The 23,207-nt window shown below is 43.1% G+C and overlaps 1 protein-coding gene across 2 annotated transcripts in view; it reads left to right on the top strand.

Moving 5' to 3' along the window:
* The window catches only part of LOC140465507 (solute carrier family 15 member 2-like), a 309,483-nt gene that overhangs the window by 245,318 nt on the left and 40,958 nt on the right, over nt 1-23,207 (top strand). For both annotated transcript variants that reach the window (XM_072561041.1, XM_072561040.1), the window contains exons 11-15: nt 7,395-7,487; nt 9,089-9,256; nt 15,354-15,442; nt 21,540-21,621; nt 22,478-22,594. In XM_072561041.1, coding sequence (XP_072417142.1) covers nt 7,395-7,487; nt 9,089-9,256; nt 15,354-15,442; nt 21,540-21,621; nt 22,478-22,594 — 549 coding nt within the window. The remainder of the gene's footprint in view (nt 1-7,394; nt 7,488-9,088; nt 9,257-15,353; nt 15,443-21,539; nt 21,622-22,477; nt 22,595-23,207) is intronic.

The following is a 23,207-nucleotide window of genomic DNA, read 5'->3' as shown; positions in this document are numbered from 1 at the left end:
GCAGTGTTGGTCATTAATATCCAGGTGTGTCACTGCAGTGTTGATCATTAATATCCAGGTGTGTCACTGCAGTGTTGATCATTAATATCCAGGTGTGTCACTGCAGTGTTGGTCATTAATATCCAGGTGTGTCACTGCAGTGTTGATCATTAATATCCAGGACTGTCACTGCAGTGTTGGTCATTAATATCCAGGTGTGTCACTGCAGTGTTGGTCATTAATATCCAGGTGTGTCACTGCAGTGTTGATCATTAATATCCAGGTGTGTCACTGCAGTGTTGATCATTAATATCCAGGTGTGTCACTGCAGTGTTGGTCATTAATATCCAGGTGTGTCACTGCAGTGTTGATCATTAATATCCAGGACTGTCACTGCAGTGTTGGTCATTAATATCCAGGTGTGTCACTGCAGTGTTGATCATTAATATCCAGGTGTGTCACTGCAGTGTTGATCATTAATATCCAGGACTGTCACTGCAGTGTTGATCATTAATATCCAGGACTGTCACTGCAGTGTTGATCATTAATATCCAGGTGTGTCACTGCAGTGTTGGTCATTAATATCCAGGTGTGTCACTGCAGTGTTGGTCATTAATATCCAGGTGTGTCACTGCAGTGTTGGTCATTAATATCCAGGTGTGTCACTGCAGTGTTGGTCATTAATATCCAGGTCTGTCACTGCAGTGTTGGTCATTAATATCCAGGTGTGTCACTGCAGTGTTGGTCATTAATATCCAGGTCTGTCACTGCAGTGTTGGTCATTAATATCCAGGTGTGTCACTGCAGTGTTGATCATTAATGTCCAGGTCTGTCACTGCAGTGTTGGTCATTAATATCCAGGTCTGTCACTGCAGTGTTGGTCATTAATATCCAGGTGTGTCACTGCAGTGTTGGTCATTAATATCCAGGTCTGTCACTGCAGTGTTGATCATTAATATCCAGGTGTGTCACTGCAGTGTTGATCATTAATATCCAGGTCTGTCACTGCAGTGTTGATCATTAATATCCAGGACTGTCACTGCAGTTTTGATCATTAATATCCAGGACTGTCACTGCAGTGTTGGTCATTAATATCCAGGTCTGTCACTGCAGTGTTGGTCATTAATATCCAGGTGTGTCACTGCAGTGTTGGTCATTAATATCCAGGTGTGTCACTGCAGTGTTGATCATTAATATCCAGGACTGTCACTGCAGTGTTGATCATTAATATCCAGGACTGTCACTGCAGTGTTGATCATTAATATCCAGGTGTGTCACTGCAGTGTTGGTCATTAATATCCAGGTGTGTCACTGCAGTGTTGGTCATTAATATCCAGGTCTGTCACTGCAGTGTTGGTCATTAATATCCAGGACTGTCACTGCAGTGTTGATCATTAATATCCAGGTGTGTCACTGCAGTGTTGATCATTAATATCCAGGTCTGTCACTGCAGTGTTGGTCATTAATATCCAGGTGTGTCACTGCAGTGTTGGTCATTAATATCCAGGTGTGTCACTGCAGTGTTGATCATTAATATCCAGGTGTGTCACTGCAGTGTTGATCATTAATATCCAGGTGTGTCACTGCAGTGTTGGTCATTAATATCCAGGTGTGTCACTGCAGTGTTGATCATTAATATCCAGGTGTGTCACTGCAGTGTTGATCATTAATATCCAGGTGTGTCACTGCAGTGTTGGTCATTAATATCCAGGTGTGTCACTGCAGTGTTGATCATTAATATCCAGGTGTGTCACTGCAGTGTTGATCATTAATATCCAGGTGTGTCACTGCAGTGTTGATCATTAATATCCAGGTGTGTCACTGCAGTGTTGGTCATTAATATCCAGGTGTGTCACTGCAGTGTTGATCATTAATATCCAGGTGTGTCACTGCAGTGTTGGTCATTAATATCCAGGTGTGTCACTGCAGTGTTGATCATTAATATCCAGGTCTGTCACTGCAGTGTTGGTCATTAATATCCAGGTGTGTCACTGCAGTGTTGATCATTAATATCCAGGTGTGTCACTGCAGTGTTGGTCATTAATATCCAGGTGTGTCACTGCAGTGTTGGTCATTAATATCCAGGTCTGTCACTGCAGTGTTGATCATTAATATCCAGGTGTGTCACTGCAGTGTTGATCATTAATATCCAGGTGTGTCACTGCAGTGTTGGTCATTAATATCCAGGTCTGTCACTGCAGTGTTGGTCATTAATATCCAGGTCTGTCACTGCAGTGTTGATCATTAATATCCAGGACTGTCACTGCAGTGTTGGTCATTAATATCCAGGTGTGTCACTGCAGTGTTGATCATTAATATCCAGGTGTGTCACTGCAGTGTTGATCATTAATATCCAGGTGTGTCACTGCAGTGTTGGTCATTAATATCCAGGTGTGTCACTGCAGTGTTGGTCATTAATATCCAGGTGTGTCACTGCAGTGTTGATCATTAATATCCAGGACTGTCACTGCAGTGTTGATCATTAATATCCAGGTGTGTCACTGCAGTGTTGATCATTAATATCCAGGTGTGTCACTGCAGTGTTGGTCATTAATATCCAGGTGTGTCACTGCAGTGTTGGTCATTAATATCCAGGTGTGTCACTGCAGTGTTGATCATTAATATCCAGGACTGTCACTGCAGTGTTGATCATTAATATCCAGGTGTGTCACTGCAGTGTTGGTCATTAATATCCAGGTGTGTCACTGCAGTGTTGGTCATTAATATCCAGGTGTGTCACTGCAGTGTTGGTCATTAATATCCAGGTGTGTCACTGCAGTGTTGGTCATTAATATCCAGGTGTGTCACTGCAGTGTTGATCATTAATATCCAGGACTGTCACTGCAGTGTTGATCATTAATATCCAGGACTGTCACTGCAGTGTTGGTCATTAATATCCAGGTGTGTCACTGCAGTGTTGGTCATTAATATCCAAGTGTGTCACTGCAGTGTTGGTCATTAATATCCAGGTGTGTCACTGCAGTGTTGGTCATTAATATCCAGGTGTGTCACTGCAGTGTTGATCATTAATATCCAGGACTGTCACTGCAGTGTTGATCATTAATATCCAGGTGTGTCACTGCAGTGTTGATCATTAATATCCAGGTGTGTCACTGCAGTGTTGATCATTAATATCCAGGTGTGTCACTGCAGTGTTGGTCATTAATATCCAGGTGTGTCACTGCAGTGTTGATCATTAATATCCAGGTGTGTCACTGCAGTGTTGGTCATTAATATCCAGGTGTGTCACTGCAGTGTTGATCATTAATATCCAGGTGTGTCACTGCAGTGTTGATCATTAATATCCAGGTGTGTCACTGCAGTGTTGGTCATTAATATCCAGGTGTGTCACAGCAGTGTTGATCATTAATATCCAGGTGTGTCACTGCAGTGTTGGTCATTAATATCCAGGTGTGTCACTGCAGTGTTGGTCATTAATATCCAGGTGTGTCACTGCAGTGTTGGTCATTAATATCCAGGTGTGTCACTGCAGTGTTGGTCATTAATATCCAGGACTGTCACTGCAGTGTTGATCATTAATATCCAGGTGAGTCACTGCAGTGTTGGTCATTAATATCCAGGTGTGTCACTGCAGTGTTGATCATTAATATCCAGGTCTGTCACTGCAGTGTTGGTCATTAATATCCAGGTGTGTCACTGCAGTGTTGGTCATTAATATCCAGGTGTGTCACTGCAGTGTTGGTCATTAATATCCAGGTGTGTCACTGCAGTGTTGATCATTAATATCCAGGTGTGTCACTGCAGTGTTGGTCATTAATATCCAGGTGTGTCACTGCAGTGTTGATCATTAATATCCAGGTGTGTCACTGCAGTGTTGGTCATTAATATCCAGGTGTGTCACTGCAGTGTTGATCATTAATATCCAGGTGTGTCACTGCAGTGTTGATCATTAATATCCAGGTGTGTCACTGCAGTGTTGGTCATTAATATCCAGGTGTGTCACAGCAGTGTTGATCATTAATATCCAGGTGTGTCACTGCAGTGTTGGTCATTAATATCCAGGTGTGTCACTGCAGTGTTGATCATTAATATCCAGGTCTGTCACTGCAGTGTTGGTCATTAATATCCAGGTGTGTCACTGCAGTGTTGGTCATTAATATCCAGGACTGTCACAGCAGTGTTGGTCATTAATATCCAGGTGTGTCACTGCAGTGTTGATCATTAATATCCAGGACTGTCACTGCAGTGTTGGTCATTAATATCCAGGTCTGTCACTGCAGTGTTGATCATTAATATCCAGGTGTGTCACTGCAGTGTTGATCATTAATATCCAGGTGTGTCACTGCAGTGTTGATCATTAATATCCAGGACTGTCACTGCAGTGTTGGTCATTAATATCCAGGACTGTCACTGCAGTGTTGATCATTAATATCCAGGTCTGTCACTGCAGTGTTGGTCATTAATATCCAGGTGTGTCACTGCAGTGTTGGTCATTAATATCCAGGTGTGTCACTGCAGTGTTGGTCATTAATATCCAGGTGTGTCACTGCAGTGTTGGTCATTAATATCCAGGTGTGTCACTGCAGTGTTGGTCATTAATATCCAGGTCTGTCACTGCAGTGTTGATCATTAATATCCAGGTGTGTCACTGCAGTGTTGATCATTAATATCCAGGTCTGTCACTGCAGTGTTGATCATTAATATCCAGGACTGTCACTGCAGTGTTGGTCATTAATATCCAGGACTGTCACTGCAGTGTTGGTCATTAATATCCAGGACTGTCACTGCAGTGTTGGTCATTAATATCCAGGTGTGTCACTGCAGTGTTGATCATTAATATCCAGGACTGTCACTGCAGTGTTGATCATTAATATCCAGGACTGTCACTGCAGTGTTGGTCATTAATATCCAGGTCTGTCACTGCAGTGTTGATCATTAATATCCAGGTGTGTCACTGCAGTGTTGGTCATTAATATCCAGGTGTGTCACTGCAGTGTTGATCATTAATATCCAGGTGTGTCACTGCAGTGTTGGTCATTAATGTCCAGGTGTGTCACTGCAGTGTTGGTCATTAATATCCAGGACTGTCACTGCAGTGTTGGTCATTAATATCCAGGTCTGTCACTGCAGTGTTGATCATTAATATCCAGGTGTGTCACTGCAGTGTTGATCATTAATATCCAGGTGTGTCACTGCAGTGTTGATCATTAATATCCAGGTGTGTCACTGCAGTGTTGGTCATTAATATCCAGGACTGTCACTGCAGTGTTGGTCATTAATATCCAGGTCTGTCACTGCAGTGTTGATCATTAATATCCAGGTGTGTCACTGCAGTGTTGATCATTAATATCCAGGTGTGTCACTGCAGTGTTGATCATTAATATCCAGGTGTGTCACTGCAGTGTTGGTCATTAATATCCAGGTGTGTCACTGCAGTGTTGGTCATTAATATCCAGGTCTGTCACTGCAGTGTTGATCATTAATATCCAGGTGTGTCACTGCAGTGTTGGTCATTAATATCCAGGTGTGTCACTGCAGTGTTGGTCATTAATATCCAGGTCTGTCACTGCAGTGTTGGTCATTAATATCCAGGTGTGTCACTGCAGTGTTGATCATTAATATCCAGGTGTGTCACTGCAGTGTTGGTCATTAATATCCAGGACTGTCACTGCAGTGTTGGTCATTAATATCCAGGTCTGTCACTGCAGTGTTGGTCATTAATATCCAGGACTGTCACTGCAGTGTTGGTCATTAATATCCAGGTGTGTCACTGCAGTGTTGATCATTAATATCCAGGTGTGTCACTGCAGTGTTGATCATTAATATCCAGGTGTGTCACTGCAGTGTTGGTCATTAATATCCAGGTGTGTCACTGCAGTGTTGATCATTAATATCCAGGTGTGTCACTGCAGTGTTGATTATTAATATCCAGGTGTGTCACTGCAGTGTTGATCATTAATATCCAGGTCTGTCACTGCAGTGTTGATCATTAATATCCAGGACTGTCACTGCAGTGTTGGTCATTAATATCCAGGTGTGTCACTGCAGTGTTGATCATTAATATCCAGGTGTGTCACTGCAGTGTTGATCATTAATATCCAGGTGTGTCACTGCAGTGTTGATCATTAATATCCAGGTGTGTCACTGCAGTGTTGATCATTAATATCCAGGTGTGTCACTGCAGTGTTGATCATTAATATCCAGGTCTGTCACTGCAGTGTTGATCATTAATATCCAGGTGTGTCACTGCAGTGTTGATCATTAATATCCAGGTGTGTCACTGCAGTGTTGGTCATTAATATCCAGGTGTGTCACTGCAGTGTTGGTCATTAATATCCAGGTGTGTCACAGCAATGTTGATCATCAGTGTTTACCATAAAGTCATGAGATCAACCTTAGTTCCATGAGGGATGGTTTGCCATGTGGAGCACCAGGGTGACATATGTGCCAAATGGTGCCAAGCAGCAGGTGACAGACAGTGGTAAGCAATCCAATCTATCTAAACTTTTCAGTTCTGATGCATCCAGCTGTGAATGGTGCACTGCAGTGAAATGACATACTAAGGAAGGAGGCTCCACAAATAACTCCATCTTCAATATCCGAAAGCCGAGCACATCGATGCAAAAAAATTTGCACATGTATTCAGCTTGCAAGACCCACGTGAATGATCCATCTAAGTGTCCTCCAGAGCACCCCAGCAGCAAAGATGCAGTCTTCAGTGAGTTTGACAGCGAGTCTGCATTGGACTGAGTGTAGCATCAAGGTGTAGCAACACTGGCAATGGAAATCAGAAGGAAAACTCTCCAATGGTTGGAATCATACCTGGCGCATGGGAAGCTCATTGTGATTGTTGGGAATCAGACTTGTCAGCTCCAGGACATCTCTGCAGGAGTTCCTTAGGGTGGTGCCCAGCCCTCTTCAGTTGCTTCATCAATGACCTTCCCCTTGAATGTAAAGTCTGACATGGAAATGTTTGCCGATAATTGCTCAATGTTCAGCACCATTCTCATCTCCTCAGATACCATGTCCAAATGCAACAAGACAATGTGCAGGCTTGAAAAGTGTTAAGTAACATTTATGCAGCTCAAATTCCAGGAAATGATTTTCTCCAAATAAATCTAATTGAACTATTGTTCCTTAACATTTACTGGTAATATGTCACTGAATTCCTCACTATCAACATCCTGGAGATTACCATTGTCCAGAAATTCACCTGGACTCAGCATATAAACACAGCAGCCACAAGTGCAGGTCAGAAGCTACAATATTGCAGAAAGTAACTCACCTCCTGGCTATCCAAAGTTGTCCATAAGGCACAAGACCAGCTGTAATTTCACCATGTCAGGTTTCTTGAGTGTTGTTCGAATTGCATTCATTCAGGCAATTGGGGAGTATTCCCTTTTCTTGTGCCTTAATACATAATCAATGAGTTCTGTCCTGTTTGTATTAAACAGAGTGCTATCACCAACAAGATCAAATGGTACATGAGTAAAAAGAAGGAAGGAGGTAAGGAGCATTGGCTAGACTGGGCTGACCAGAAGTATGAGGTGAGATAACTTTATATATTTCCATTACCATGGAAGTTTCACTTAGTGGCAAGGCAGGCAACTCTCTGAAATGCTCACTGCTGTGCACGGGTGATAGACCTTGAAATTTTTGAAATAAACCAAGGAAAGGTGGGCTGAACTTTGGGATGGTTTCGGTTCTGCTGGAATTCCTCACCCTTTGCAATGGCCCTATACATTCTGTTGCAATCGGGTTAAATAAGCTTTTATCACCAATCTTTCAAGTGTTAGCCACTAAGCAACCTTTGTTTCCTCGGTATTTTATGACTTTCCTGCCATAATGTCTGTGCCCAGGCTCCACAAGAAAATTTCACGCTTTTGCTTGCTTTGCTGCATTGTGGAATTTGAGGTGATATTGAACATATTGATGTTTCACTTGTCTATATCGCTACTGCACCTGTCTGGCAAGAGAGGTAAGAAGCAACGTCAAAACATATAACCCCCAATTAGGGAGTCAGGAAAAGCAAATGTTTGGAATGGGATTACAATTACAATTGTGACTGGTGCCCCAAGCACACATTCTTCTGGTATCTCTGTTTTTGTGAACATGGAAAGACTGGAGCAGACCATTCAGCCTCTCAAGCCTCCTCCTGTACTCAATTAGATTGCATCTAATCTGTATCTCATCTCTATTTACCCACATTTGGCCCACATCCTTGATATCCTTGCTGTTCAAAGTAAATCTTTTCATCTCAGTCTTGAGAATTTCAATTGACTCCCCATCCCAGCATCCATAGGCTATTGAGGGGGAAATGGTTTCAGATTTTGTGTAAAAAACAATCTTTCTCTTGATTCCAATCCTGAATGGTCTGGCTTTAATGTTAAAGTTGGTCTGCTTAACTTCTGATTTCCCAACCAAAAGTAAATAATCTCTTCATGTTTATCCTGTCACATTGTTAAGCACATTAATGACATCACCTCTTATCAGTACATAAAACTTCTATTGGTCAGTTAGTTGTTGGAAAGACAAACAAACTCCCTAGATAATTGAAGAACCAACACTAGCTGGGTTTTATTACGCAAGTTATACTGATGAATGGGTTAGTGGAGGTTTGACCTTCCCTTATTTTATACCAAGCGGTTACTCACTGGAGTCGGTGAAAAAGTTCTCTCACTGTGTGAGGAAAACAGCCACACAAGTTTCTGTAACAGAAGGATAAACGTGTACCATGTAGAATATATCACCCGGTCTTGGAAAACAACCCTAGCACCAATAGGGATGCCAACTGTAGCTGAATTTGTTAGATGTATATAATCACATGACTCCCTGCTGCCAATCACTACACCTCCTTAAACAGCCATTTTCAGAGTACCCTGCCATCCCTCACCAATCAAAAATATATTCCCCATTATCTGATTGGTTCTGTCAATCACATAACATTTCTCCCTGCCTCAGACCTCTTTACAATTAATAATCAAAGCACTCGTTTTTTTAAACATGTAATTGCTTTAAGGAACCTGAAGAGTGAACTGTAATTTCGGGACCCTCCAGGACAATCCTGGAGCAGCTGTCTGATGCAGGTGAACTGCTGGGAATGATTTCTGAGTGTTGTATTTGCTACTCCCCTTTCTCTGTTTCTCAGAAAGAGATCATCAATGATGCGAAGCGACTGTACAACGTGCTCGCATTGTATCCATTGCTGCCAATGTACTGGGCGCTGTATGAGCAGCAGGGCTCACGGTGGACTCTACAGGCTCAGGAGATGGATAGGAACGTGGGATCCATCAAACTGAAACCCGACCAGCTCCAGGTACAGCCCCCTCTGGTTTCCTAGCAGTGAACTTGCTGGCTTAACTGATTCCAGGTGTGGGAACAATGTTTATTAAAAACTCGAGGTGGTATGCTGTTTTGTTCAAGGGACAATCTGTCACATCTTGGACATTTCTGATCAAGGTACAGACAATCTCATATAATGGCACATTGACACATCCATTTGGAGAGTGGGGGATAGTGAGGTCGGTCTTAGATGGTTCTGGTAAAGAGTGTGAACGCCTAAGTGTATGGAGAAAATGTGGATGATGGAATAGCAGAATGATCGTTAGGTCATTTGGCGGTTGGGCAACTCAGCCACATGCTAGCCCCTCCCCTTTCTACATAGCCCTGTGCATGCTCTATCTTCAAGTGCTTATGCCTTTTGAGAGCTGTATTAACCTACCTCCACCACATACTGAAGCAGTGTATTCTAGATCCTAATCACTCACCGTGTAAAAAAAATTTACATGTCACTGTTGGTTTGTTTGCTCTTCACATCATTTTTGATCATCAGACAATGCAAACAGTTTCTCCATAACAACTTCAATTCAGATTGAGCCAGTATGTTATGAAGGCTCCTTATTATGGCCTAGTTCTCTCTCTCTATTTGTAAAGCTGTTTATGCCTTTTGAACACTTTCTCAACCATTTTGATCAATTTGAGAACATATACCTACAGATCATTCTGTTCCTGCATTCCATTTATAATTGTGCTCTTTATTTAGCTTCTTGTCACTTTTTCTGTCTTAAATATAACAGTTTTCTGTTTTAAATTTTGTCTGCCACCTGTTCACCTGCCTGAATATGTCCTCTGAAAGTCTGTCACTATCCTCCTCACAGTTCATATTACATCTGAGCTTGGTGTTATCTGTAAATTTTGAAATTGTGCTGTGTACGTCCACATCTAAGCCATTAATATAGATCAAGAATGGCAGTGGTCCTTGCACTGATTTCTGTGGAGCGTCTTTATACACATTGCTCCAATCTGAACAGCATTTATTCATTATTACTCCCTGTTTCCTGTCACTCTGCCCACTTTGTATCCATGTTGCCACTACTCCTTTAACTCCATAGGCAGCCTATTACATGACACCTTTCGGAAATCCATGGGCATATCATTTAATTGAATCCCTACAGTGTGGAAATAGGCCATTTGGCCCAACAAGTCCACACTGACCCTCCAAAGGGTAACCCACCCTGATCCTTTCCCCTACCCTGTTACTCTACATTTACCCCTGACTAATTCACTTAACCTGCACATCCCTGAACACTATGGGCAATTTAACTTGGCCAATTAATCTAACCTTTGTGGGTCTTTCAACTGTGGGAGGAAACTGGAGCACACAGCGGAAACCCAAGTAGACAGGGGAGAACGTGCAGACTCCACATGAACAGTCGCCTGAGGCTGGAATCGAACCGGACTCACTGGTGCTGTGAGGCAGCAGTGCTAACCACTGAGCCAACATGCCGCCCAATTTTTTATAAAGTTAGAAATCACACAACACCAGGTTATAGTCCAACAGGTTTATTTGGAAGCACTAGCTTTTGGAGCGACGCTCCTTCATCAGGTGGCTATAGAGAATAAGGTCATAAGATACAGAACTTATAGTTAAAGTTTCATGTGATATAACTGAAATTATATATTGAAAAAGACCCGAATTGTTTGTTAAATCTCTCATATTTTAGAATGACCATGTTGGTATCACTTCTTTCATATGTAAATCGCAAAACTTTTTTAAAAGTTGCATTCTCAAGTGCACTTTAGCAATTGGTGTCATTGTCGGCCCAGATAATATATTGAAGGTGTTAACTCCCTGTGAAGCTGTCTGTGCCACAATGGTCAGACTGATTCTAATCTAAAAAAACAGATTTTCAGAATCTTACATGGATTCATGTAGTTTTTGAGCAAAGTAAAATGTAATTCTGCAAGTACAAATTTACCCCACAAACTTGTGTGTGTGTGTGGGGTGGGGGGGAAGATGTGAGAAGGTGTGTGTGGGAGTGTATGTGTGAGGGTATGAGAGAGGGTCTGAGTGTGTGTGTCTGTGTGTGTGTATAGTGCAATGGGGGTCATCTGTAGTGTGACATGAACCCAAGGTCCAGGTCGAGGCCATCCCCATGGGTACCAAACTTAGCTATCAGCCTCTGCTTGGCCACTTTTTGCTGCTGCCTGTCCCGAAGTCTGCCTTGGAGGACAGTCACCCAAAGGTCCCAGGTCGAATGTCCCATACTGCTGAAGTGTTCTCCAACTGGGCGGGATCACCCCTGTCTGTTGATTGTTGTGCAGTGTCTATTCATCTGTTTCCGTAGCCTCTGTTTGGTCTCGCCAATGTACCCTGCCTTAGGGCATCCTTGCCTGCAGCGTATGAGATAGACAGCATTGACCGAGTCACATGAGTACCTGCCACGTACATGGTGGGAGGTGTCCCCATGTGTAATGGTGGTATCCATGTCCACATTCTGACATGTCTTGCAGCATCTACCGTGACAGGGTTGTGTGGTATTGTCCTGATCACTGCCCGGTTTTCAGGACGCCACAGGTAGATGCTGCAAGACGTGTAGGAGTGTTGACACGGATGCCACTATTACACGTGGGGATACCTCCCACCATGTACATAGCAGGTACTCATGTAACTCAGCCAATGTTGTCTATCTCATACGCTGCAGGCAAGGATGCCCTGAGGCATGGTACATTGGGGAGACCAAACAGAGTCTACGGCAACGGATGAATGGACATCGCACAACAATCAACAGTCAGGAGTGATCCCGCCCAGTCGGAGAACATTTCAGTGGTCCAGGACATTCGACCTGGGACCTTCGGGTGATCATCCTCCAAGGTGGACTTCGGGACAGGCAACAACGAAAAGTGGTCGAGCAGAGGCTGATAGCTAAGTTCGATACCCACAGGGAGGGCCTCAACCAGGACCTTAGGTTCATGTCACACTGCACAATACACACACACACACACTCTCATACCCTCACACACACACACCCTCTTAGTCTTAAACCCCTTTGCACTCACATACATGCATACACTCTCTCACAGACAGTCATATCCCCCTACCCAACAACCCCCTCCCCTCACCCCGCCACACACACATACACGCATGCACATATACGCATTTAAGTTTGTGGGGTGAATTTGTACTTGCAGAATTACATTTTACTTTGCTCAAAAACTACATGAATCCATGTAAGATTCTGAAAATCTGTTTTTTAGATTAGAATCAGTCTGACCAGTGTGGCACAGACAGCCTCACAGGGAGTTAACACCTTCAATACCTTATCTGGGCCGACAATGAGACCAATTGTTAAAGTGCACTTGAGAATGCAACTTTTAAAAAAGTTTTGCGATTTACATATGAAAGAAGTGATACCAACATGGTCATTCTAAAATATGAGAGATTTAACAAACAATTCGGGTCTTTTTCAATATATAATTTCAGTTATATCACATGAAACTTTTACTATAAATTCTGTATCTTATGACCTTATTCTCCACTACCACCTGATGAAGGAGCGGTGCTCCAAAAGCTAGTGCTTCCAAATAAACCTGTTGGACTATCACCTGGTGTTGTGTGATTTTTAACTTTGTACACCCCAGTCCAACACTGGCATCTCCACATCAATTGTGTATATTGTTAAATTTATTAAATTCCAAGAAGGACTAAGAGACCAAAGTGTTAAACAGCAGCTTTATTAAGGAGATGTTCACGCTACAGGTAGCAAGGTTAGACTAGGCTATTTTCTGCCAAAAATGGCAGATATAATCTTTACATCACATGATCAGACACTTAAAGTGACAGTCAATCATACTTTCATAAATGCACAATATGAAACACATTACTCTTATCAACCCTCCCCATTACCTCATCAAAAATCTCAATTCTGTGAGGTAAACATGATTTACCTTTAATAAATCCATGCTGGCTTTCCTTAAGTAATCCTCACTCATTGTGACTATTATTCTCCTCGATTATCATTTCTAAAAGCTTTCCCACCACAAAGATTAAACTGTCTGGCCTGCAGTATCTGGCATTATCTTTACACTATTTTTGGACAACAATGTAATATTGGCAATTCTGCAGACCTCTGATACCAACCCTGGTCTGGGGAGGATTGAAGTATTATGTTCTGTCCCTCTGGTTCTCTAAGTGAAAATGGATACCTCTCATCTGTTCTGGTAAATTATTGACTTTGATTCGAGCCAGACTTTCAAATACGTCTTCCTTATCAATTTATACTGGATTAGTGGTGCTGGAAGAGCACAGCAGTTCAGGCAGCATCCAACGAGCTCGTTGGATGCTGCCTGAACTGCTGTGCTCTTCCAGCACCACTAATCCAGTATTTGATTTTCAGCATCTGCAGTCATTGTTTTTACCTTATCAATTTATAGCCTACCCACTCTGAATTCCTTCACTTCTGTCACTTTTATCTGTTAGCTTCTGGCAGTATTTTCCTAACGCCTCATCTTCCGCCTCGGAACACTTCAACCCCAGGGCATCAATGTGGACTTCACCAGTTTCCTCATTTCCCCTCCCCCCACCTTACCCCAGCTCCAACCTTCCAGCTCAGCACTGGCCTCATGATCTGTCCTACCTGTCAATCCCCCTTCCCACCTATCTGCTCCACCCTCCCCTCTGACCTGTCACCTCCATTCACCTATTGTACACTTTGCTACCTTCTCCCCACCCCCAACCCCCCCATTTATCTCTCCAGCCTGGAGGCTTCCTACCTCTATTCCTGATGAAGGGCTTTTGCCTGGTCCTCAGTTGCTGCCTGACCTGCTGTGCTTTTCCAGCACCACTCTGATCTAAACTCTGGTGTCCAGCGTCTGCAGTCCTTACTTTTGTCTAGTATTTTCCTTATACCTACTCTCTATTCAGAGTCACAGAGAGAGGTTCATGAACTACAGAAGTGATACAAAGAACAATGACCGTTACAGCACAGGAACAGGCCCTTTGACCATCCAAGCCTGTGCCAATCCAGATCCTCTGTCTAAACCAGTTGTCCATTTTCCAAGAATCTGTGTCTCTCTGCTCCCTGCCCATTCATGTATCTGTCTAGATACATTTTAAATGATGCTATTGTTCCCTCCTTTACCACCTCTGCTGGCAATACGTTCCAGGCACCTACTACCTTCTGCGTAAAGAACTTTCCATGCATATCTCTCTTAAACTTTTCCCTCTCACCTTGAACTCATGAGCCCTGGTAATTGAGACCCCACTCTGGGAAAAAGCTTCTTGCTATCCACCCTGTCTACACCTTTCATGATTTTGTTGACCTAAATCAGGTGCCCCCTCAACCCCCATCTTTCTTATGAAAATAATCCTAATCTACTCAATAATCCTAACCTCTCTTCATAGTTAGTGCCCTCCATACCAGACAACATCCTGGTGAACCTCCTCTGTACCCTCTCCAAAACATCCACATCCTTTTTTTTAATGTGGCGACCAGAACTGTACACTGTATTCCAGATGTGGCCAAACCAAAGTCTTATACAACTGTAACATGACCTGCCAACTCTTGTACTCAATACCCCGTCCGATGAAGGACAGCATGATGTATGCCTTCTTGACCATTCTATCAATCTGCATTGCCACTTTCAGGGTACAAAGGATCTGAACACCCAGATCTCTCTGTACATTGAATTTCCACAGGGCTTTTCCATTTACTGTAAAGTTTGCTCTTGAATTGGATCTTTTAAAATGCATCACCTCACATTTGCCCAGATTGAACTCCAGCTCCCATTTCTCTGCCCAGCTCTCCAATCTGTTTATATTCTGCTGTATTCTCTGATAGTCCCCTTCACTATCTGCGACTCCACCAATCTGAGTGTCAGATAGGGAAAGGGAATTGAATCCTACTAACAGAGGAAGGTCAGGGTCCTTCCCAGGTTTCAGAAACAGCGTGGAAAGATTCAAAATCCTCAGTAAAAGGGAAATTAACTTCTCATTTCGTAGGGAGGTGGCTATAATCCTCAGATCAAGGAGGGATAAGGACTCCATCTTGCTGAATGGTTCCAATTCTCACAGTCAGGGATATTATTCTAACTCATTCCCCTTCATTTAATAATGTGGTTTTTATTTGTTCCAGAGTCTGAACGTTTTATTTGTGCTGTTGCTATTGCCGCTGTTTGAAGGGTTCGTCTATCCTCAATTTGAGAAGAGAAAACTTCTGATTCAGTAAGAATACCTGTCTATGCTTCATCTGTCCACTTGACCTTTCCCCGAAATAGCTCAGGGAGTGTCTGACAAACCTCACCTCACGCAGTCCATTAAAGTATCTCAGAGAATAAATGAACAACCAAAGCATTCTTATCTCAGTTGTGAGTGGTGTGAGCGATGCCGAATTCTTTTGAAATCTTTCACTGGAATCTTTCATGTGTTCTCAGAGAGAATTGGTGAGAATTCCTCTTTTGTAAGGGTTTCATTGATGAGAAAGTGAGGACTGCAGATGCTGGAGATCAGAGCTGAAAATGTGTTACTGGAAAAGCGCAGCAGATCAGGCAGCGTCCAAGGAGCAGGAGAATCGACGTTTCGGGCATAAGCCCTTCTTCAGGAATGAGGAAGGTGTGCCAAGCAGGCTAAGATAAAAGGTAGGGAGGAGGGACTTGGGGGAGGGACGTTGGGAATGCGATAGGTGGAAGGAGGTTAAGGTGAGGGTGATAGGTCGGAGTGGGGGTGGGGGCGGAGAGGTCAGGAAGAAGATTGCAGGTTAGGAAGGTGGTGCTGAGTTTGAGGGTTGGGGCTGAGACAAGGTGGGGGGAGGGGAAATGAGGAAACTGGAGAAATCTGAGTTCCCAAGGGATCCTTCCATATCTGCCCCCAAGGGATCCTTCCATATCCGCCACAAATTCACCTGCACCTCCACACACATCATTTACTGCATCTGCTGCACCCAATGTGGCCTCCTCTATATTGGGGAGACAGGTTGCCTACTTGCGGAACGTTTCAGAGAGCACCTCTGGGACACCCAGACCAACCAACCCAACCACCCCATGGCTCAACACTTCAACTCCCCCTCCCACTCCACCAAGGACGTGCAGGTCCTTGGACTCCTCCATCACCAGACCATAGCAACACGACGACTGGAGGAAGAGCACCTCATCCTCCACCTAGGAACCCTCCAACCACAAAGGATGAACTCAGATTTCTCCACTTTCCTCATTTCCCCTCTCCCCACCCTGTCTCAGTCCCAACCCTTGAACTCAGCACCACCTTCCTAACCTGCAATCTTCTTCCTGACATCTCCACCCCACCCCCACTCCGGTCTATCACCCTCACCTTAACCTCCTTCCATCTATCGCAGTTCCAATGCCCCTCCCCAAGTCCCTCCTCCCTACCTTTTATCTTAGCCTGCTCGACACACTTTCGTCATTCCTGAAGAAGGGCTCATGTCCGAAACGTCGATTCTCCTGCTCCTTGGATGCTGCCTGACCTGCTGCGCTTTTCCAGCAACACATTTTCAGCTTTCATTGATGAGACTCCGTCTGTAACAGGATTCCTTACGAAGAGACTGTCTCTTTAACTGAGATCTTGTTGGAGAGATTCCCATTGTTAAAGAGATGAGAATTTATGCAACAAGTTCTTATCTGGACTGTAACATCTGTACCAAGACGGAAACAGATTCAGTCATAACATTTAAAAAGGAATTGGATCAATGCTTGAAAAGTTCATTTTAAATACAATGAGGAAAGAGCCAGGGTGGGATTACCAAGAACTCAATTTGATGACTAGTTTTAATCAGTCTGTTTGGACATATTATGACATATGGGCAAGTTGGACTTGGATTCAGACCTTCTGGCTCAAAGGTAGGAACACTACCATTGTATCACGAGAAGCCTCAACCTGATACTATATTGATGAACTGACTGACCTCCTCTGTTCTGGGCTACATTCTATAACTGTTCAATAATGGAACCATCCATGAAATCTTCAGTAACAGGACCATAATAGTAACAGGTACTAACCACCTTGATTAGATTCCAGCCTATACTCTATCCCATCTAATGTTACTCGACATAAACCTCCAGCTGAACCACTTGGTTGGATGCTCTACATCTTATGCAGTCCTGGATGTCACTGTATATATAAACCACCCAACGTCCTTGACTAGATGTTTGTTTAAATCTCCCTGAAATTTAAATCTCTGATAGCTAATTCACTCCCTTACTCTCTCAGGCTGAAGTTTAATTGACTTTCTCTTTCTGATGTAGGGACAAATTTCTGTAGATACTGGAATCTGTACTAAAAACAACAAGTGCTGAAGGTCATAATGGATCAGGCAGCATCCATGGACAGAGAGCAAGCTAACATACAGTGTCTAGATAACCCTTCATCAGGGCTGATGTGAAGTGAGGAGCGGGCAGTTGTGGAGGTCGGGAGTGCATGGAGTGCTGGGGAAGAGAGAATGTTGGTAGCTCAGATTAAGTGATTGAGATGAGAGAAAGGCAGGACAAGGTGTGTCCACCTGCCAGATTGGAAAGGTCAGACAGTCCCATTGGGGTAGGGGAAGGGGAGAGATAGAGTCATAGAGATGTACAGCATGGAAACAGACCCTTCGATCCAACCTGTCCATGCTGATCAGATATCCTAGCCCAATCTAGTCCCACCTGCCATCCCTCCAAACCCTTCCTATTCATATACCCATCCAAATGCCTCTTAAATATTGCAATTGTACCAGCCTCCACAACATCCTCTGGCAGCTCATTCCATATACGTACCACCCTCTGTGTGAAAACGTTACCCCTTAGGTCTATTTTATATCTTTCCCCTCTCACCCTAAACCTATGACCTCTCTTTCTGGACACCCCGACCACAGGGAAAAGACTTTGCCTATTTACCCTATCCATGCCCCTTATAATTTTGTAAACCTCTATAAGGTCATCCCTCAGCCTCCGACGCTCCAGGGAAAACAGCCCCAGCCTGTTCAGCCTCTCCCTGTAGCTCAAATCTTCCAGCCCTGGCAACATACTTGTAAATCTTTTCTGAACCCTTTCAAGTTTCACAACATCTTTCCATTAGGAAGGAGACCAGAATTGCACGCAATATTCCAACAGTGGCCTAACCAATGTCCTGTACAGCCGCAACATGACCTCCCAACTCCTGTACTCAACACTCTGACCAATAAAGGAAAGCATACTAAACCCCTTCTTCACTATCCTATCTACCTGCAATTCCACTTTCAAGGAGCTATGAACCTGCACTCCAAGATCTCTTTGTTCAGCAACACTCCCTAGGACCTTACCATTAAATGGATAAGTCCTGCTAAGATTTGCTTTCCCTAAATACAGCACCTCGCATTTATCTGAATTCAACTCTATTTGCCACTTCTCAGCCCATTGGCCCATCTGGTCCAGATCCTGTTGTAATCTGAGGTAATCCTCTTCGCTGTCCACTACACCTCCAATTTTGGTGTCATCTGCAAACTTACTAACTGTACCTCTTATGCTCACATCCAAATCATTTATGTAAATGACAAAGAGTACACAACCCAGCACCGATCCTTGTGGCACTCCACTGGTCACAGGCCTCCATTCTGAAAAACAACCCTCCACCACAACCCTCTGTCTTCTACCTTTGAGCCAGTTCTGTATCCAAATGGCTAGTTCACCCTGTATTCCATGAGATCTAACCTTGCTAATCAGTCTCCCACGGGGAACCTTGTCGAACACCTTACTGAAGTCCATATAGATCACATCTACCGCTCTGCCCTCATCAATCCTCTTTGTTACTTCTTCAAACAACTCAATCAAGTTTGTGAGACATGATTTCCATGCACAAAACCATGTTGACTATCCCTAATCAGTCCTTGCCTTTCCAAATACATGTATACACTTTCCCTCAGGATTCCCTTCAACAACTTGCCCACCACTGAGGTCAGGCTCACTGGTCTATAGTCCTTGGCTTGTCCTTACCACCCTTCTTAAACAGTGGCACCACGTTTGCCAACCTCCAGTCTACTGGCACCTCACCTGTGACTATTGATGATACAAATATCTCAGCAAGAGGCCCAGCAATCACTTTTCTAGCTTCCCAGAGTTCTAGGGTACACCTGATCAGATCCTGGGGAGTTATCCCCTTTTCCCGTTTCAAGACATCCAGCACTTCCTCCTCTGTAATCTGGACATTTTGCAAGATGTCACCATCTATTTCCCTACAGTCTATATCTTCCATATCCTTTTCCACAGTAAATACTGATACAAAATATTCATTTAGTATCTCCCCCATTTTCTGCATCTCCACACAAAGGCCGTCTTGCTGATCTTTGAGGGGCCCTTTTCTCTTCCTGGATACCCTTTTGTCCTTAACGTATTTGTAAAAACTCTTTGGATTCTCCTTAATTCTATTTGCCAAAGCTATCTCATGTCCTCTTTTTACCCTCCTGATTTCCCGCTTAAGTGTACTCTTACTGCCTTTATACTCTTCTAAGCATTCACTCGATCTATCCTGTCTATACCTTTTTTTTAACCAAACCCTCAATATCTTTAGTCATCCAGCATTCCCTATACCTCTCAGCCTTTCCTTTCACCCAGACAGGAATATACTTTCTCTGGATTCTTGTCTCGTGGTGACAGACAATGTTACAAATAAAGCTAAAAGAAGGTTGGAAGCTGCAGACCTTAAAGATGAGGTGTTGTTCCTTCAGTTTACACTGTGATTCACTGGAACACTGCAGCATGCTGAGGACTGACACGTGACAGTGGGGTGTGTAGGAAGGGTACAGTGCTGGGGGAGAAAGGATGTTGATAGTTCAGCTTAAGTAAACTCCAAACCTCCCCCCTACACCCCATTATTGCATAAATGCTGCCTCCTCTACACTTCACTTCAGCTCTAATGAATAGTCAGCTAGAATTAGCTTGCTTTCTCTCCATGGATACTGCCTGACCCACTGTGATCACCAGCATTTTTTGTTTTCAGTCTCTCTTTCTGATCTTTAAATCTGTCACTCTGTTACTTTCTTCCTAAATGAGAATTATTAACCACTTCTCTCTGTCTCTGTCTCTTCCTGATGAAGGTTCTGCACTCTCTCTCTTTCTGATGATTAACTTATTTTCTCTTTCTGATGAGTAATACTCCTGTTTGCGTGATTAATTCTCTCTTTTGTTCTGATAATTTCCAGCTCCTCTCTCTCCCTCTCAGATATCCAAGAGCTGTTTGACACAGTGCCACACAATGAACTGACCAGCAAAGAACTGACTGAGTGAGGAAACAGTAATTGTTAATAGATGCTTTCTGGAGCTCCCCTGGAACCAGGGTTGAGACTCCAACTTTTCCTGATATGTATTAATTACCCAGAACCTAGGGTACAAGGCACATTTTCAAAGCTTGAAGATGATAAAAAGATTGAAAACTTTGTAACCTGAGGAAGAAAGTACAGCATTCAAAAAGACATTGAATAACTCGTGTATTTATATTTCTGTACAATGAATGGATTGAGCTGGCAAGGGACATACTCGTGAAGTTAAACGCAGAGGAATGTGAAGTAGTTCAATTTGGTCAAAAGAACATAGAGAAACAATGTAAACTAAAGGGCACAATTCCAAAGGCGGGTGCAGGAACAGAGAAACTTTGTATATATGTCCATAAATCATTGAAGCAGGACAGATTGAGAAAGTAGTTCCTAAAACATACAATATCTTAGACTTTACTAATAGGGCCAGGCATTCTAAGAGCAAGGACTTTATGTTGATTTGTATGAGACATTAGTTCAGCATCAGCAGAGTTCTGAATGTCACACCTTAGGAAGAAAGGAAGTGCATTGGAGAAAGTGCAGAAAAATTCATGAAAATGGTTTCAGGAATAGGGAACTTCAGTCACGAAGACAACATGGAGAAGTTGGGACTCTTGACTTGGAGAAAGGAGGACAGAAAGGAAATCCGAGAGAATTATTCAAAATTATGAGGGTCTGGACATAGGAAAAACTGAGAATGGACAGGTTGGTGGACATGGGGAGAACGGAGATTTAAAGTACTTGACAAAAGGAGAAAAAAACAATATCAGGAAGAACTTCACATAACGAGTGGCTCAAGTCTGGAATGGTCTGCCTTCCTGGGTGGTGGAGACATTCAAATGGAACTAGAGTTTAATTTGTAAAGGCAGAATGTACAGGATTATGAGGAAATGATAAAGAATATCATTGAGTGAATTGCTCATCGAGAGAGGAAGTGCAGACATGATGAGCTGAATGACCTTCTTTTACAATATATCAACTCTGAGGCTTTGTGTTTCTTTTTCAGATGATTAACACCCTTTCACTTTTTTTGTTGTTACTCTACAGGCCAGTCACAAGGATGTCTATTGGGATGATAGGAGCTGCTGTGGCATTCTGTATCACTGGGATTGTTCAGGTACAGATTCAGGTGAGACTTGGTTTGATTCAGTGGGAAGCTACAGCTTGTTTTACAGCTTTCACTTAATTATTTGTACATTTTGGGCAGACTATTTATACATTACAGATTTAATGTGGAGACGCCGGTGTTGGACTGGGGTGGACAAAATTAAAAATCACACAACACCAGGTTATAGTCCAACAGGTTTATTTGGAAGCACTAGCTTTCGGACCGCTGCTCCTGCAGGTACCTGACGAAGGAGTGGTGCTCCGAAAGCTAGTGCTTCAGATAAACCTGTTGGACTGTAACCTGGCATTATAGATTTAATTGATTACAGAAGGTGGTGTCTATACATTGTAGAATTAAGAGACATATTTTATCCATATGACTAGACTGGAGCATTTAGTGGGAACATTGCAGAGGGGATTTTATTCTGTATCTAACCCTGTGCAGAAACCATCCTGGGAGTGTTTGATGGAACAGGGTAGAGGGAGATTTACTCTGTATCTAACCGATGCCACACATAACTTGGGAGAATGACATCTTTACCTCGGTGAACTCAATGTCTAATGATGAAGAGCTGGTGCACTGGTTAGTAGAGCACAGTACCAATCCCACATTCTTGGAACATTTTGATTTAGAAGTTTTCCATTGACAGCTTGAGTTATGATCCACTACTTCACGCCAACAACCAACCTGGCTCTCTCTCCCGCCAAACACATTTAGTGCCAGAAACAACAGCTATGGATAGTAAATTCTGAGTTACATTGTGGTGGAGGTTGCAGCAAGGAGACTGATAAAAGTAGGTGGAACTGAATGGCTTTAGACAAGCAATGTAGAAACCTCAAAACTTATTCTAATGTTTGATAAGGATTTTTCTTCTCAGAAATGGCAGGTTTCACCTCCACCAAATGGCATGACTGGACTAAAAATATTTAATGGAGCACCTTGTCAATTCAGCATTGACTTCTTCAAGAATCACATTACAATGGACCCACAAATGGTAAGAATGCATTCTGTTATAACTTATTGTTCATTTCCTTAACATTATCATCAAAGAAAACCAAGGGGACAATGATAAGATGGCCAGACACTGCACAAAGAACTGACGCTACTTTTCAAAGTGAACATTGATGCACAAAGTTGGAAGTACTCATATTCACTCACAGCCACATTCTTTTCCTATTTGTTGCTCAAATGCTTAAAGAACAAATAATTTGGGAAATGTAGTGTTTTACCCACAATAAGCACTGTTTAGCACTGCCTCAAGATAAATCAGGATACCAATGTTTATCTTGTTAGACGCTACTAACAATCTGGTAACCTTTGAGCTGAGGGCCCATAAGAGCCACGTTCTATTCTCACTGCCATCTTGTGACTGATGTGAGAGCTACAAAATTGCATGGAATTACTGCACTGAGATAGGCCACTCAGCACAAAAGCTCAGATATTTCAGCTCCACAGGAGCATCTTTTCACAAGACGTATTCTCACTTGGTCAAACTTATCATTTCTACTTCCCTGAAATGGATTGGCAGTAATCACCTCAGCCACTCCACAAGGTCATGAGTTCCACATATTAGACACCCCTCCGTTCATTCAGAGGTATCTCCTGAG

This window comes from Chiloscyllium punctatum, chromosome 42 (assembly GCF_047496795.1).
Source record: "Chiloscyllium punctatum isolate Juve2018m chromosome 42, sChiPun1.3, whole genome shotgun sequence".
NCBI classification, from domain to species: domain Eukaryota; kingdom Metazoa; phylum Chordata; class Chondrichthyes; order Orectolobiformes; family Hemiscylliidae; genus Chiloscyllium; species Chiloscyllium punctatum.
The sequence above is the reverse complement of the archived record's forward strand: the minus strand, read 5'-3'. Positions and strand labels throughout refer to the sequence as shown.